Source organism: Nyctibius grandis, chromosome 10, assembly GCF_013368605.1.
Source record: "Nyctibius grandis isolate bNycGra1 chromosome 10, bNycGra1.pri, whole genome shotgun sequence".
Classification (NCBI taxonomy): Eukaryota; Metazoa; Chordata; class Aves; order Nyctibiiformes; family Nyctibiidae; genus Nyctibius; species Nyctibius grandis.
In genome coordinates, this window is record NC_090667.1 from 6473001 (window position 1) to 6488138 (window position 15138).

The 15138-nt window shown below is 51.2% G+C and overlaps 1 protein-coding gene across 1 annotated transcript in view; it reads right to left on the reverse strand.

Annotated features, from left to right (window-relative positions):
• Positions 1-561: 561 nt before the first annotated feature.
• The window catches only part of FAT2 (FAT atypical cadherin 2), a 45802-nt gene continuing 31225 nt past the window's right edge, over positions 562-15138 (reverse strand). Inside the window, exons 16-24 of the mRNA XM_068409260.1 lie at positions 14520-14663; positions 13605-13802; positions 11692-12499; positions 10860-11005; positions 7084-7525; positions 4463-4616; positions 3573-3588; positions 1935-2421; positions 562-1094 (exon numbers count right to left, since the gene is read on the reverse strand). Coding sequence (XP_068265361.1) covers positions 562-1094; positions 1935-2421; positions 3573-3588; positions 4463-4616; positions 7084-7525; positions 10860-11005; positions 11692-12499; positions 13605-13802; positions 14520-14663 — 2928 coding nt within the window. The remainder of the gene's footprint in view (positions 1095-1934; positions 2422-3572; positions 3589-4462; positions 4617-7083; positions 7526-10859; positions 11006-11691; positions 12500-13604; positions 13803-14519; positions 14664-15138) is intronic.

Below are 15138 nucleotides of genomic sequence, written 5' to 3' on the forward strand. Positions count from 1 at the left end.
GCTGCATTCCCTCATCTCTCTCCCTGCATTGGGGAGTAGCCATGGAAGAGGGTTTGCACCAGCTGATCCATTCCACTGGGCAAACTGTTGGCTCAGTGCAAGCCCTGGGAGCCTCTGCCATCCCACCTGTGGCGCTCCCAGGCTGTGCATCACTAGTCCTTTCGCACCTTCTCCACCACAACAGCTGCCATGCCTGCAGTACTTGCCATCCTCCTCCTCCTCCTCATCCCTGTGGCCAGGGAGCCCAGGGTGGGAGGAGGTGGCACACTGCGGTCCTGCGCGGTGTCGGAGGAAGTCTCCTTGGCAAGGAGGCACGTTAGTCATTGGCATCCCAGGAGCATCCTCTGTGTCCTGGCAGTGGCTGGAGCATTTCCCCTCCGTTTGCAGCAGGAGCACCGTGGGGGGAAAGATCCAGCCAAATTACAACCCAGCTGTGCAGGGGGAGAGGCCGCAAGCTGCGGGGGGGACACGTAAGCCTCCCTTCAGTGGCACATGCCAGCCCCCGTGCACTGTTCTGCATGGAGATGTGCTCCTCTTCTCATCTCGAGAATGAGTCCCCTGTTAAAACATCACCTCCTCGCAGCTCCCGTAGTCACTCTCCACCATGTCGGAGCCCTCGTAGTTGGGGGGTGGAAGGGGCTGGGCTCGGATGCTAGGCTGGTGGCCCACCTCGCAGTCCGCGTAGGAGGGCTGGGCCACGCTCAGGCGCATGCTCACCCGCTTGTAGCCGGGGTCGGACTGGTACGGGATGCCCTCGCCCTGCACCAGCTGGGCTGGGTAGTAGCTGATGGCCGTATACTCGTTCTGGCACTGGGAGGCTGCCATGTCCACGGGGCTGAGTGGCAAGAAGTCCTCCAGGTTCTGGTTGCTGTAGCGGGGCGGGATGGGGGCCCGCTTGTTGCTCTGGTCCAGCGGGAAGGGAAAGCCCCCGTAAAGAGTGACTGGCTCCGTGTCCACTGGCGGAGGGGGTGGCGGGGGGAGAGGAGGGTGGGAGGACGATGCTGGGGGTCCTTGAATGATCTCATAGTGGGAATATTCCTGGACGTCTGATGACAGGTACCGGGGAGGCCAGTAGGTCGTTTCTGCTGGGTAGACTGGAATAAAAGAGACTTGTGTTAGCTGCAGTTCAAGCTGCTGTTTTCCCTCTCTTGCACTCCTGCTAATTCCTTCTGTAGATTCTGAGCCTGCAGGAGATGCGGCAGACCAGGGAAGAGAGGAGATGTGGGGACAGGGGAGTTGTAGTGCTGCTTTGGGAACTGACAGGACCTGAGGGCACCCCTGGCTGTGCTGGGGCAGTGTTCCCACCAGCCTTCAGACATCCACTACTCTGGCACCCAAAAGACACACTTCATCACCCCGTCCAGATGCAAGCAGCTTGCATGGTGAAGGGATGGGGGCAGAGCAAGTGATCCACTGGATCTCTCCCTTTCCCTGTAGTCACTCTGGTGAGCTCTCTTCTAACAGCATCCTTTGGTGATGAATTGCACAGGGAGAAAGCAGTAACCTTGCTGGCCGGAGCCATGCAAGGTGTTTCCCTGAGGGCCTGATCCCTCTGCCTAGGAGCATTGATGCAAATGCCTCCACTAAAGCTCACACTGACTTTTAGGTTCTTAATTTTTTTCCCCCTAGCTTCATTATTCTCTTTTATGGGGTCTTTTGACCCAGGATGTGTGGGAATCCAGGCTATGCATTAATGGTTTCCCCGCTGATTGTGTATGAGACTAAGCAGGTTAAAGCTGAAAACTGGGATGTACTGGTGAGCAGGGAGGGAAAGGCCAATAAAGGACCTATAGCAGGACTTTGGCCGCATTTGCCCATGCTTTCCTTGGCTTTAACCAATGGTGTTGGTCCCTCAAGTTTGCAAAACTTTGATCCACTTCACAGAGGGAAGAAGGATGTGTAAGAGCAAAAAAAAAAAAGCTGTGGCTACTGACCCATCTCCTCCCTGGCCCAGGTGCACTTGATGAAGGACTCATTGTCGGAGTTGGAGGGGGGTGCAGCGGGGGGCAGGTTGGGTGCCACGCTGCACACGATGGTGCCCCGGTGCTTTGGGGCATTGGCCGAGTTGAAGGTGACAAACTCGGGGGTGCTGGTGGGTTTGCGCTGCTCTGGCGTGGCCCGGTCCAGGTTGTTGTGTGCTGCATCGCTGAGGATGTTGAGCTCGATGGGTGGCACGGCTTGGGTGCCCACACCCACGCTCTTGGAGAACTCGCTCTTGGAGAGCAGGTCGGGGTCCTCCCGGGCCACGGGCTTGTGTGCCTTGGCCCGCTGGCGGTAGCGCTTGCGGATGAGCACGAAGGCCACGACCAGGATGGCCACCCCCAGCACGCCGGCTGCGATCTCTGCGATCTCCTCGGGGCCCATCGCCCACTGCGTGGGCACGATGGCGGGGGTGATGATGGGCTGCGTGCAGTAGTCCCCCTGGTAATCCGATGGGCAGATGCAGTGGACAGAGCCCTGATTGCTCACGCAGCGCCCTGTGTTTTGGCATGGGTTGTCTTGGCACTCCTCGGCCAGCTTCTCGCACCTGTGGTGGGGACAGGATGGAGACAACCACCGTTAGCCTGAGGATGCAGCTAAAACTGTGTAATTCTCTTCAGGGCTATGACTTACACCAGCCAAGGATGCTCCATCCTGGTTTGCTCTCCCTCTCTTGTTAGACTTGTGCTACCTGCCTCTTCTGGCAGAGGCTCATGATCCTTGAGTATAAAATGATGCTTTTCAGGAGACCATGTTTTACAGGATGGTCCTATTTTTCAGTCATATGCAACAAATTAAAATGGGGGACTTGCTGCCTCAGAGAAGTGTTTGGAGTTTCTAGGGCTAACACTGCACTGAGACATGCTCCCATCCTGTTAAATTAGGGAGCCCAGGGTCACTCTGAGATGTGTTGACCTCTTATGAAGTCTCATATGTCCTCTAGGCTCTGTGGGGTCTCAGGGTGATCTGTGAACATCTGCAGGTTGCGGCAAACATTTGAGGAACATCTAGCCTGAGAAGTGGTGGATGGGCATCCTTGTTGGAGAGGCTTTTTTTGGCATTTTATGGAGCATCAGCAGAACTGACACTGAATTTCTGATTCTCTGTCCTGCTCCACCCCAAACAACCTAAACATTCTCCAACAGTACAGGAGACATTTCCTTCCAACTGTACTGATCTCCCAGTGCTAGGGGGAACATGCAATGCTTTGGGGGCTTTCCTTTCTTTGTTTTTTTCTCTTGTTGGTGAACAAACTCTGTGAGGTTTGTTTGTGTGGGCTCCTCTTGTTTCTTTGTGTTTTAGGATGTGAGCTGGTGTGTGCAAGATGCCACCCCAGGCTCCAGCTGGACGGCTGGTGATTTCAGATATTACACTGCCACCTATTGCTCAGCTACATAATTTATTCTAAGAGTTGCACGAATAATTTCTGCCTTTGCATTGATTTGAAGGGCCAATGTTCATCCTGGTGAAGTGACTAAGGCAGAAGGGTGAGCTGGACGTGATGCTGTTTGAGCCCGTGCTGGGCATCTCTCAGGGGGCAGGGCAGGGGGCTTGGAGGGGGTGCATGGCTGTGGTGGGTAACGCCGAGCAGCAGAGCAGCCTCTGCACCTGGGTTCATCCTCTAGCTGCAGATATTTGGCCAGCGTGCACTGACATTTCATATATGGGAAATGTATCCAAGCTGTGACACTGATGGTGAAGGATTTCAAAGTGATACGAACTGTAGAGTTCAGGGCCAAAGCCAAACACTCCAACAGCTCGTGATAACGGGGATCCGTAGGCTGCCTGACAGGAGAGGTGGAATGGCATCCTGCACCTGCTTCTCAACGTAGCCCACTGTCCTGAGCTGAGCTTTGAATTGGGTGAATCGTGGCTGTGACCTGGGACAGAAATTCCCCTTGGATGAGCCCTGCGGAGCTGGTCCTGGGCTGAAACAGCCCCTGTATCACCCAGGGCGGGTGTCCCAGGTACTGAGGGAGGGGGCAGCTCACAACTGTGCTAACCGGCCTCCCCCCAGCCTCAGGGCGTCCTCCTGCCACCCAGTGCAGTGCCTGCCTGTGCCCTGCTCCCAGGCAGCCCCGGCCTCGGGAGGATGCCACCATCGCAGCAGAGCTCAGCACACACCGCGGGAGGAGCAGCGTGTGGGGAGACACTCTCCCCTTGTGAGGAGAGGCTTTGATGAATACTCTCCTCACAGGCATTCAAAGCATCTGTGAGGAGAGGAGATTTTATTTTTTCCCCTCCAGCTCAGAGGGGATGGGCACAGAGGGGCAATGACCACATGATGGCAGAGCTATTTATGCCCTGCTCTGCTCAGCTCTGCCTTCAGACGCTTCCCTGCTGCGATGCTCAGGTACATGAAATTTGCACTTAAACCCAGAGTGTCTGGTGAGCTCCAGAAATGTGCAGTGCTCGTTGGCAGAGATCATGCTTTCAGCCCACCATGGGAGATCCCCCAGCCCGAAGCTTGCCCAGACCTTACCTTTCACCCAGGTACCAGTCAGGGCAGTGGCAGGAGTAGCCAGTGGCAGAGAGGGTGCAGGTTCCCCCGTGCAGGCAGGGCTTGGACTCGCAGGGACTGTCCCCCAGCTCACAGCGCTCACCAGAAAACAGCCCAGGGCAGATGCAGGTGTAACCTGGAGAGGGTGAGACAGTGCCATGAAGAGACCGTATACACATGGAAGAACTAGTGAGAACAGGGAGGAGCAGTGCCTAGTGCTGATTGTACACACAGAGGGCTCAGTCTGGCTACCGAAGCCACAGGAGGTGCTGGTGGTCACCCAAGCCATCCACGGTGGGCTGGTGGGTACCTTACAGGACCTGGAGCAGTTGACTGGCCACTCTGGAGCAATGCAATGGCACTAGAGAGCTATTTAAGAGACAAGTCAAGTCTGTCCCCTCCTGACACAGACCCTCTCCTGCCAGGGATGTCTTCAGGGTGCAGCTTTATTACATGGAGAAGCTGAGGGACAAATTCAGGTGAAAGGAAGGGGAGCCTGGCTGGCTGATTCACAGTTTCTGACTCTGCTAAATGTAATCCTCTGTAACTTATTGTTCTCTGAAGTCTTTGGTCCTGTGAGTTCTCGCGGTATGAAGCGCCTGTCTCAACACGTTGGGTTTCTCTTGCCTTCAGGAGGTGTCTGCTCGCAGCCAGAGAGAAACCCGGGGACTTGGAGGGGGCTGCTGCTGTTTGTGTTTTTGGCTGCTGTTTAGTGTAGCCCTAAGCATGGGAATGTCCCTGGCTGGGCCGAGCTCCTGCTAGTCACTCAGCTGGTGGTGCCATGCGGGAAGGTCAAAGTTTCCACCTTGCAGCACACTTGAAAAGTCTTTGCTACTCATCCACGAGCTAAACATCCCTGCTTCAGAGCACAGGCTGAACAAATGCAGACCTGTTCCCACATGCGTGTTAGTGGTTGTACAGCAAGAACGTGCTGACACTCGTGCGGCAGGTGCTGGACATTGCCTGTAGGGCTCCGTGTGCCCAAACACACGTGTTCCTGGATGCGGGGGTTCACATGTGTTTGCACCTGTGGTCCTGAGCACTGTGGTTGATGTGGTGGCTGGTCTGGCTTTGACCCTTTCTTCGCAGATGCGTTCTCACACGGCCACGTGTCTTACCCAGGCTCACTTGCACAGACCTGTCTTTGCCTGTGCATGTAATCCCACGCCTGAGATCCCCGGGCAGAGTTTTGCATAAACTCGCGCTGCATGCCCGTGGTCTCCCGGACCAAGCCCACAATGCTCAAGGAAGCCAAGCACCCAGGATAACCTCACAAACTAAACTCTTGAGCAACCCCTTCCCTGCAGTTGTGTCCTGTGTGTTTCTGCCTGGGGCCATGTCCCACAGACTCTTTCCTGGGCAGTTGGGCCATTTGCAGGAGAAGTTTATCACCTTGGAAGGAAACTATGGGAAGGGCACTGGATGATTGTTAGTGAGGGAGTGATTGTAAGCTCTCTGCAAAGCAAGCAGGTGATGCGCTGACTTAGAGCAGAGATGAGTTTTTGCCTTGTGGGCTTTGAGCCCCTTCCAGCCCAGCCAGAGGAGTTTTCTGTGTGGAAGGCCTCAAGAGTAAAGGCTGAGGTGTGAGCATCAGCCAGGCTGTTTGGTTTAGATGCACCTCGTGTCAGGCAAGTTCACCTGAACCAGGCAGCTGCTGAGTCGACAGGGCTGGGAATCTTCTTCCCAGAGGCTGCGGGCAGGGCAGGAGGAGGTGTGCTCCCTCCTCGCTCCTCGCTTGCTCACAGGGCAGGGTGTGGGCTTTGGCAATGGCCCCAAAGAGCATAGAGCTGCGGGAGGAGCTCCTGCCCCATGCAGCAGCCCAGAAAGCACTCCTCTGCCCAAGGAAGGGCCAAAGCGCAGATGGCATTTGTCATGATAGACAGGGCGTTATGGAGCACAGCTCCACTGTGCTGGAAGCTGGGACATGGGTGCAGGGCAGTGACACAAGGGTGGACATCGCTGGGAGCAGTTCCTCCCCCTGAGGCCACTGCAAGTTAGCCCTGTCCCTGTGATACAGCTTGCTGCGGTGAGACCCTCTGATGGAAGGAACAGGGCAGTGGTGAGACTGTCTTGGGAAAAGCCTGGTACCAAACCCCTGTTGAGCACGTGCTCAACATTAGCCTGAGACTCTTGGATTTGAGCTTACGGTTTTCCCATATCCCTTCCCGTAGCCTCGGGGAGTCACTGACTGCAGTGGGAATAGATGAAAATCGTGGCTTGTTTCTGCCCAGATACCATCGCTGTGTGATCCCATCTTGCTCTATTCCAGCCTCGCTAATGGCTCCTTAAGAAAAGAGGATGCAGAGGGGTGGGTGGAATTTCTATTTGCATTGGAGTTTTTGGCAACGCTGCGCTCTCCCAGGTCATGCACACTCCTTAGAAACACCCTCCTGCCCTCCAGGCCATGGTGTGCTGATGAGAGTCAGGATGATGATCTCATACCCCCCAGCTGCTGCTGCACCGACTCAGCTATCACTTGAGGTCCCCCAGGACAGGGGACCGCTGATTCTCCTCTGGAGTAGCCCTTCACATAGGGATGAATGAAGAGGTTGCACCTTTCCCTCCCCTCATTGCTTATTGCTCTACGTGGGACATTCACGTACCTCCTCCATGAGTTTCAGAGCACATCCCATTGTTGAGGCATGGGTTGCTGCTGCAGGCACCAGTGGGAGAGCAACACTGCTTTACTCCCACCTCCTCCATGACTTCCTTTGATTGCCCTTTCCCGGGCAGGAGAACCACTTCTCTGCCATTGATTGCAACCACGTCCAGGCAGCCCCTGAACCCCCGTGTGACTCTCTGGGACTGGAGTGGCTGCCGGAGGCCCCCAAATAGCAAGTCTCGTCTGCCCTGGGAGATGCTACAGGTCGCTGGCAGCTGGAGAGAGGCGTTTCCCAGTCCATCAATGAGCAGGCGGATAGTTGTGTTCTTCACCTCCAGGAAGACTGAGTGCCACTCACCGTCACTCACAAAACGTGAGGACGAGAGGTTCCCGGTGTAGTTCCCCCGGCAGCTGTACCCAAGTTGAGGCACTCCATTAACCATCTGCAAAACATGTTCCAGAAGTCACGGTTAGCTGTGATACAGGTGGCTGCTGTTTATGGAGGCTTTTGACATGTATCCTGCTGCTTGTTCCCCTCTCTCCCTGCCTAAGCATTGAGAGTCAAGATGAATCCCAACTTTCAGACTCCAAGGATTACCAGCTAGGCAAATGCAGCCTCTTTCACCCATATTAAGCTTTGCATGGATCAATTAAAACCTGTTTAAGTGACTGCAACCTCCTTTATTTTATAAGATGTCATCATCTCTCACACAACTTCACCCATGGTCCTTCCCTGCAACCTTTGACCAGTGTGCAGGGAGGGAAGATCATCTTTCCACATAAAGAGGGTGCAGAGCCATGTGTTCATACTCCTGCAGCTGCTCACCCCTTCTCCCCCCCTTCCTGAGCCTGATCAGAGCCCAGGTATTCAGACTATCCATAACTCCATCACCAGACAGAGGTGGACTCTTGCTCTGGGCCATGTGGCCTTTGTTCTGTCTCATTAGTAGCGGGGAAGATGCTGGAGTAGTTCCCCCTTTAGCACGGGTGAGGGTGCTGAAAGGACCTCATGGAGGAGGAGCACTGGCAGCTTTCTCTGGAGGAGGCAAGGAGGAGTTGGGAGGCAGAGAAAGGAATTACTGTTGTACCCAGCTCCTAACCAGCATGCTGGAAAGCCAGGCCAAAGCTGCTGATAGGTGTTGCAGTCCAGTCCTTGATCTCCAGCAGATGTGAGAGAGACAAGACATAGAGCTTCTAAAAATGACCCACACCAATGTCTTCTACATTAAACTGGGATGTCAAAAATTCCTATTTGTGGCCTAAGATTAATCTTTAAAACTCATATGGAGGAAGGAGAAAGGAAAGGTTAGCTGTGTTGTTTCAGGGTGAAGTCAGGGGTGAACCTCTCTTTCACATTTTTCTCCCCAGTGCTTTGTTGATAAAACTTCTCCCTCAGAGAAGCCAAGAGCTTATGAAGGAGGAGAAAAGAGGTGGAAGGAAACATTCATGGAAAACCTGCAGAGCTTGCTACGTAACATTGAGCAATTCATCTCAGGTAAAAGACATCTCCATGGGGGATATTAGAGGCAGCGCGGAGTGGTGATGCTTGGAAAAGGCTAGAAGAGGAGTGATCATGGGCTACACCGAACTCTAGAGGAGCCTACATACGATATGATGGGGCTATTCTGGAGGGGTCAAAAGCAAAGCAGGACAACAGTTAAGTCTTAGAGAAGTTCACAGTATAAATAAATCCCAGTGGGAGGAGAGAGCAACTGCTGAAGGAAGAACTAGATGCAGCTGGCACACGCCATGGAAGGGCCTCAGGGCAACACGTGTGTAAATCTTTTTGCACAATTGGCAAGCACACCAGAGAACTTTGTCACTTCACTTTATCTGAAGGAACATGATTTCATTTCAGATGGGTCTGTAGATTGGGCTTATCAATTTCTGAGGCTGGGAGACAGCCGAGAACTCGATTCCCTGGAGCAAGAACTGACAGACTGCCAAGTCTTTCCCAGCTTGCCTGGCTTGCCATCCTTTTGCTGCACCCTATTTCTGAACATCAGGAGAGCTTAGTGATTGAAAAGGCAATGATATGCACACCCTTGGGAGAGCTCATCCTGTTCACCCAATCTACAAACTACTGGTTATGATTCTTCCAAAGCTTTGGCTCATACCTAGAATACTGCAGTCCACAAAGCTTAAGATCTTGAGGGATTCCTTCAGTTTTTTCAGGCCAGATGGTCTAGAAAAGGTTTGATCCCTGAGATACTGTGAGTCAGGGAAGAAGTGATTCACAGGCAATTTTATGGTGGAGGCTTTATGAATGTTTCCTATTGAAAAGCTTGTGGAGGCACCTGGATACAGGAGATCATGGGCACACTGAACTCCATCAATGATGAGTCTTTTCTCCTTTGACTCTGTGTGTTAGGCCTGGCTCAGCAGAGTTTCCTGCCATCTCATCCTTTCTGAGCGCCATCCTGAGTGCTGAACTACTTAGTGACTTTCCTTCCCAGAGATGGAGCAGAAAGCTAGAGACCCTTCTTGAGAAGCTAAGTTTTTCTCATCAGCCCTTTACAATACAGCTTAAAGTCACTCTTGGAGGTAGGTACAGGACATATGGATGATGTTTCTCTGCTCTTGCTCTTAAGGAGCGATGGCTGCGGCAACAGGAGCTTGCAATATGTACTATGGGCAGGTCCCTGGGCACTGACTGCTGCGCAGCTCCCTGTCTGTGTGGGTCTTTTATAACAGTGGAAAGAAAAGTATTTCAAAACAGGAAGATGAGGCTGTGAAACCATGAGAAGGGATGAGGGAATTCAGGGTCAGGATGAACACTTCCATGTAGGTTACAGTGTGTAGATCTCAATGATGTGATTAGTCTCAGGGACAAATCTTTAAGCTGGTAAGTATGTCCTATGATCTTGGTGTCTAGTTAGGCTGATTTTAATTGATGAGGAATATACAAAAACCTTATTCTTTAGTCATCTGCTGCTTTTCTTCTGTTGCCAAAGTGGAAGAGGGAGATGATCTTTGAATGCTGAGTCAATTCAGTGTGCAGTCAGAGGAGAAGAGTGATCAGACTGACATGTTCCTGGCTCTGCATGTGTCTTAAACAGTGAAACCACGTGAAAAAAGTGCTTGAAAAGAGTGGGGGTGTTAAGAAATAGCATTTAAGACTCCTGTTTTGTCTTTTCTGTCCATTACTGTAAAGGACCTCTAATTTGAGGTCCATCTGATTAGATGCATGCGTTGTGGTGCAGGTGAAGTCTGGTGATATTCCCATTCTCGGAGCTCACCTGTGCCCTCCTCATCTCTACCCTGTTACTCCAACCCTCCAGCCCAATGTGGCTGCCTCCTCTGGGTGGCCATAGGATTGAGCCTTAATGTGGTCTGGCAAACGATTTGTGTGCTCAGTGGAAGTCTGACTCCACTCCTAAAGTCTGGGAGGAAGTTTGCCCTTTGCTACAGTGGAAACAGACTGGTCTGGGGAAAATTCTACCTGGTCAATTCTTTGTCCTGAGAGATGTGGTGTAAGAGAGGGGATGGAGAAGCAAACTCTAAGGAGAAAAGATGATGTAGATCTATGATGTGGATGTATGCTGCCGTCACACCAGAGACTAACATGTGCATTCACAAATGTAAAAAATGGTTCACTAATTGTGGTTGCAGCAATTGCCAAACTGGCTCTCACTTGGTCTTCCCAAGTCTTAGATTTTAGCTAGATGAATTACTAAGGGCACATATTATTGCATCTTCTTTCTGTGATTCCTTTCCCTAAAACAGTAAGTGTTTTTTTTTTGCTGGAAAGAAATCCCCGTGCATTGCAATATATACCTCCAAAGTGGCATGGTCAGTCCCATTAGCGTAGAACACAACAGCGTGCAGCTGGTGGGTCTTCAGGCGAAAGTGCATGTGCCAGGAGCCGATCTGTGAGTGCTGGTACGTAATGTAGCTGTGGCCCCCAAACCTCACAGCCGTTCCTGGAAAGAGAATGAGCAAGAGGTCTCATCTTTGTCACGCTTTGAGCCACAGCTCCCATTTGGAGCTCCTGGTATTTCTTCTATATACTCAACTGTAAAACAATCCTGCAATAGCAGCCTGGCTATTTCTATCCTATAGTACCTTCAAGGTGCTTTCAGCGTGGTCTACAACACCCATTTCCTCATCCTTAGTAAGTCTTTGTGTTATTCTATGGTATCCCCTACCATTCCTGCCCAAGCGATGCTAACCTCTATCCCTGCACCCTCCATTTATTTATTGAAGTACTCTAAAGTGATTAAAACAGATATGCTTTATTTGCCTTTCCTCAAACTTACCAGTTAGTCTGTATTTTGCTGACTTTAAGATCAACACAGGAGCTCAAAGATTGAAATTCTGATCACTGAGCTTTATTACCTGCTAAGTATGAGTGACTTTTCCCAATGAGATGGATAGATGTTGCTGCTATTTAATGAAATGCTACAGGAGATTAATTAAAAAAAAAAAAAGGCTGAATCAAACTTTCAAGCTCTAGGAGTTTAGATTTGGCTTTGAAATTGCAGGCAGAATTGTTGGTCATTGGGACAACCTAATTCCATGGGAAGTCCAGGTGCTTTACAGTGTACTGAAGGAAAACACAATATGCCCATGTTTATAGCGTGAGACACTACCAGGAAGGATTGCTCACCATTGCAAGAACAGATTTGCTCCAAGGTGTGCCGTGGGGTGAGGACGCTGAGTCGGGCAGTGCTGTAAGTAGACATCGTGCCTGGATCCAGCTGAATGGTTTCCTTGCAGACACGGTGGGCACAATCTGGCCCGTGACATGGCACATGAATTGCCTTCTTCATCCGGAGACCAATGAGTTGGTCCATCTCCCCAGCTGACACAGTGATCTTATTTGCAAGGACCCAAGGCTCATACAAGGAGCCATGTGGCTCCCCAACAGCCAAGAGCAGGTCCACTCCATCAGAGGTAGCTGCAGGCTGTAAGCTGGCCATGTGGATGTTTTGGCGCCGGGTGACAAGGATGTTTCCCAGAAATCTCTGCAAGTTGCGCCAATGGTCCCCCACAAAATCCTCAGGGGACATGTGGCGGAAGTGTAGCACCACCGCCTTGTCCAAGGCTTCCTGTGTGAAGCACCACACATGGACGTTGACGCTGGTGGTGGCTGTAAATGTACCATCGCTGACTGTCACGTTCAGAAGATAGTGGCCATGGGGAAGCTTGTCCCCAGCAATGATCTTCCCATCTGCAGACCCAATGGAGAAGACCCCCTCCTGGGGCACCTGGGTCACCAAAGTGTACACCAGCGTGTCATGGGGGTCTCGGTCTGTGGCATGGATCTTGCCCAGAACGCCACCTCGAAAGGCTTCCTCATTGGTGGTGATGAATATTTCCAGGGGAAGGGCTGAGGGGGCATACTGGCTCTGCTCAGTCACTTGGATATTTATAAATGCAGATGAGGACAGGGGAGGGATACCGCTGTCGGAGACCTGTCAAGGAAGACAGAAGGAACTGTTATAGCCACATGCTGACTTACTGCCACCTCATCTGACTGTTGGGGCTGATAAGGTCTTGTGAAGGAGAGTGCCTTGCAGGTAGCCATGGGTGGAAGCTGTCAGGCAGCGGGTTGGGAATGAAGAAGGAATGGGAAAAATTGGCAGCAGTGTTGGACCTCTGCCTGGAGCTGACCCCAGGGAAACGGCAGCATGCTTCCAGCATGGAGACTGATTGAGACCTTCTGTTAATGGTGGGGTCACGCTCATTTCCGTGTGCACTCATCAGCAGCTGAGGCATACCTGAGTGGCTCTGATTTCCTGACTATTAATCATCTTTAGTGACGCTGCCAATCTTTGGGGTTCCATGCGTAACTGAGTGTACGAAGATATAAAGCAGTTACACACGTCAACACATTTGCTCACCTTCCGGACTACTTAAGCCTGTGTCCAACCTCTAACAATGTCTGTCTAGCATGAGTCAAGGAACCTCAAAATAGAAAAATGCAAATAATCAGATTATAGGATCAGTTTTTCCCTAATCTTAGGCAGTTAGTGGTTGAGGTTTATCATATAATAGTACCTAGCTTTTAGAACAACTACCGTGACTGAAGAAGTATGTACTTCACATGTTATTATCCTTTTGTTTGTAGTGGACTATCCTTCCTGATAACATTGAAAAATAATTAATTCACTCTGCAACAATAGAAATCCTCTCTGAAGAGGAACTTAAACCACTTCTTAAATGACAAGGATAATTGGCTAAAGTTTGTAGGACGAGATCCAGGTCTCACTTTGAACTGGAAGTCACTAGAATGATGCTAGGAAAAGCATCTGCCTAAGGAAACTGCTGGGAGTGTTTCTCATGATAGTATTATCTGATTTTATCAATGCAGAAGCTGGCCCCCAGCTTCTTGTGGGCAGACTCTGTGGAGAAATGAGCTCTGGAGCTGGCTTCAAGCTGCACTACTTGTGCCTGGATTGGATTTAATTTCTCCAAAGCCAGAGATGTTTCCATCCAGCTGTGCCATCCTAATCTCATTTTGTTACTACTAAATCTGGCTGGGGAATTCAGAGACGAGGACAGTAAGGTAGGCTCTACCTGGACTTGTAATAGGTACTGTTCTTTCGTTCTTCTGTTCAGGATGGATGATGTCACTAGCAGACCATTTTGGGTGACATCAAAAGCCTTCCCATCGTTGCCCTGGGTGATCTGGAATGAATAGGGCGGTCCATTTTCTGGGGAGTCTCTGTCGCTCATAATCAGCTCCAGGACGCTTGTACCCACGGGAGCATTCTCCTGAAACGGGGAAAGATGCTAGTGGAGAAAGGCAAGCAAGGAGAAAAGGCCCAGGGGAACACACAGTGCCCCTAGAGCTGCTGGATCAGGAACAGGGAAACAAATCCCACACCCCTTGTGTATCTCTATGGTATGCACAGACTGAGACTCTTGCCAGCAATAGCAGAGACCCAGTGGTGGCAAGGGACTCCCTTTTATGGCGTTACATATACGGCAGCTAAGCGCAGACGGTTGAGCTGATGCCTTTGCTTTCCCCTTGAGTCATGTCAGCACAAGAGCAGATGAAAGCATATTTTGTGTATGTTTCTTTCTGAGTACCTATAGGTGTTATGAGTCCAAGTGACAACTGGGGTGCATCCAGCAGACATGACAATGCTTGGCCATGTGCTTGGGTCTACTCTTTATGTTGTGGTGTAGGCATGGACAATTGCAAAGGAGAAGGGGGCTGCAAGTGAGACTTGGGAAGTGTGAAAAGCTCTGCACTCTCTGTACTGAAAGGACAGGAGGTGCCTGAAGTTATTGGAAGGAGAAAATGGCATCTGTTGGCAGAATATCTGCCCCTGCAGATGCTACCAGTCCTTTGTGGCAATGAGCACAATGCAACAGCACGCTTCATCGCTGTCTCACCCCTTTGCTCCAACAGCAGCCCATGCATGAGTACCTTAGTACCCTGAGATGGACTAGGAGAACAAACAGCCTCCTGTGGCTGTGGCTTACCTGCACCACCACGCTGTAGTTGAGCTGGAAGAACCGAGGAGGGTTGTCGTTGACATCAGACACATGGACATGCACAGCGACATCACTGAACTGAGCAGGGTGACCGTTGTCTGCGGCTCGAACTGCCAGGGAATAGCTGGGGATCTGGAGGATTTATAGTGCATGATTACTTGGAGAAATAGAGGAATGGTGGCTTCTTCTCATTGATGTTTTACTCTGCTGCAGCTTGTTAAAATGCTTGAGGCCATGCATTGCACCATAACAATAGCTTTGCTCTTGGCTAGGGCTCTCCATCCCTAAACCTCAAAGCACATTGCTAAAGAAAATTAGCCTCACAATAGTTGAAGGGAAGGGAAACAACTTGCCAAAGATGGATGAGAGCAAGCTGGGCAAATATCTGTTGATAGTGGTTTGAGCTGCTGCTGCTTTACGAATGATTGTCCAGATGACCTTTCCATCTCCTCCTCATACCTGTTTTCTATAATGCTCTGATGCAGAGAAGCAGAAACCAACCATGCTGGTTTCCAGTTTGGGGCTGACTCTCACCCAGCCAGGTTGAAGAACCAGTGGAGCAGACCGCAGCCCGGAGTTGTGACCGCTGAAGGCTATATTGCCCTCC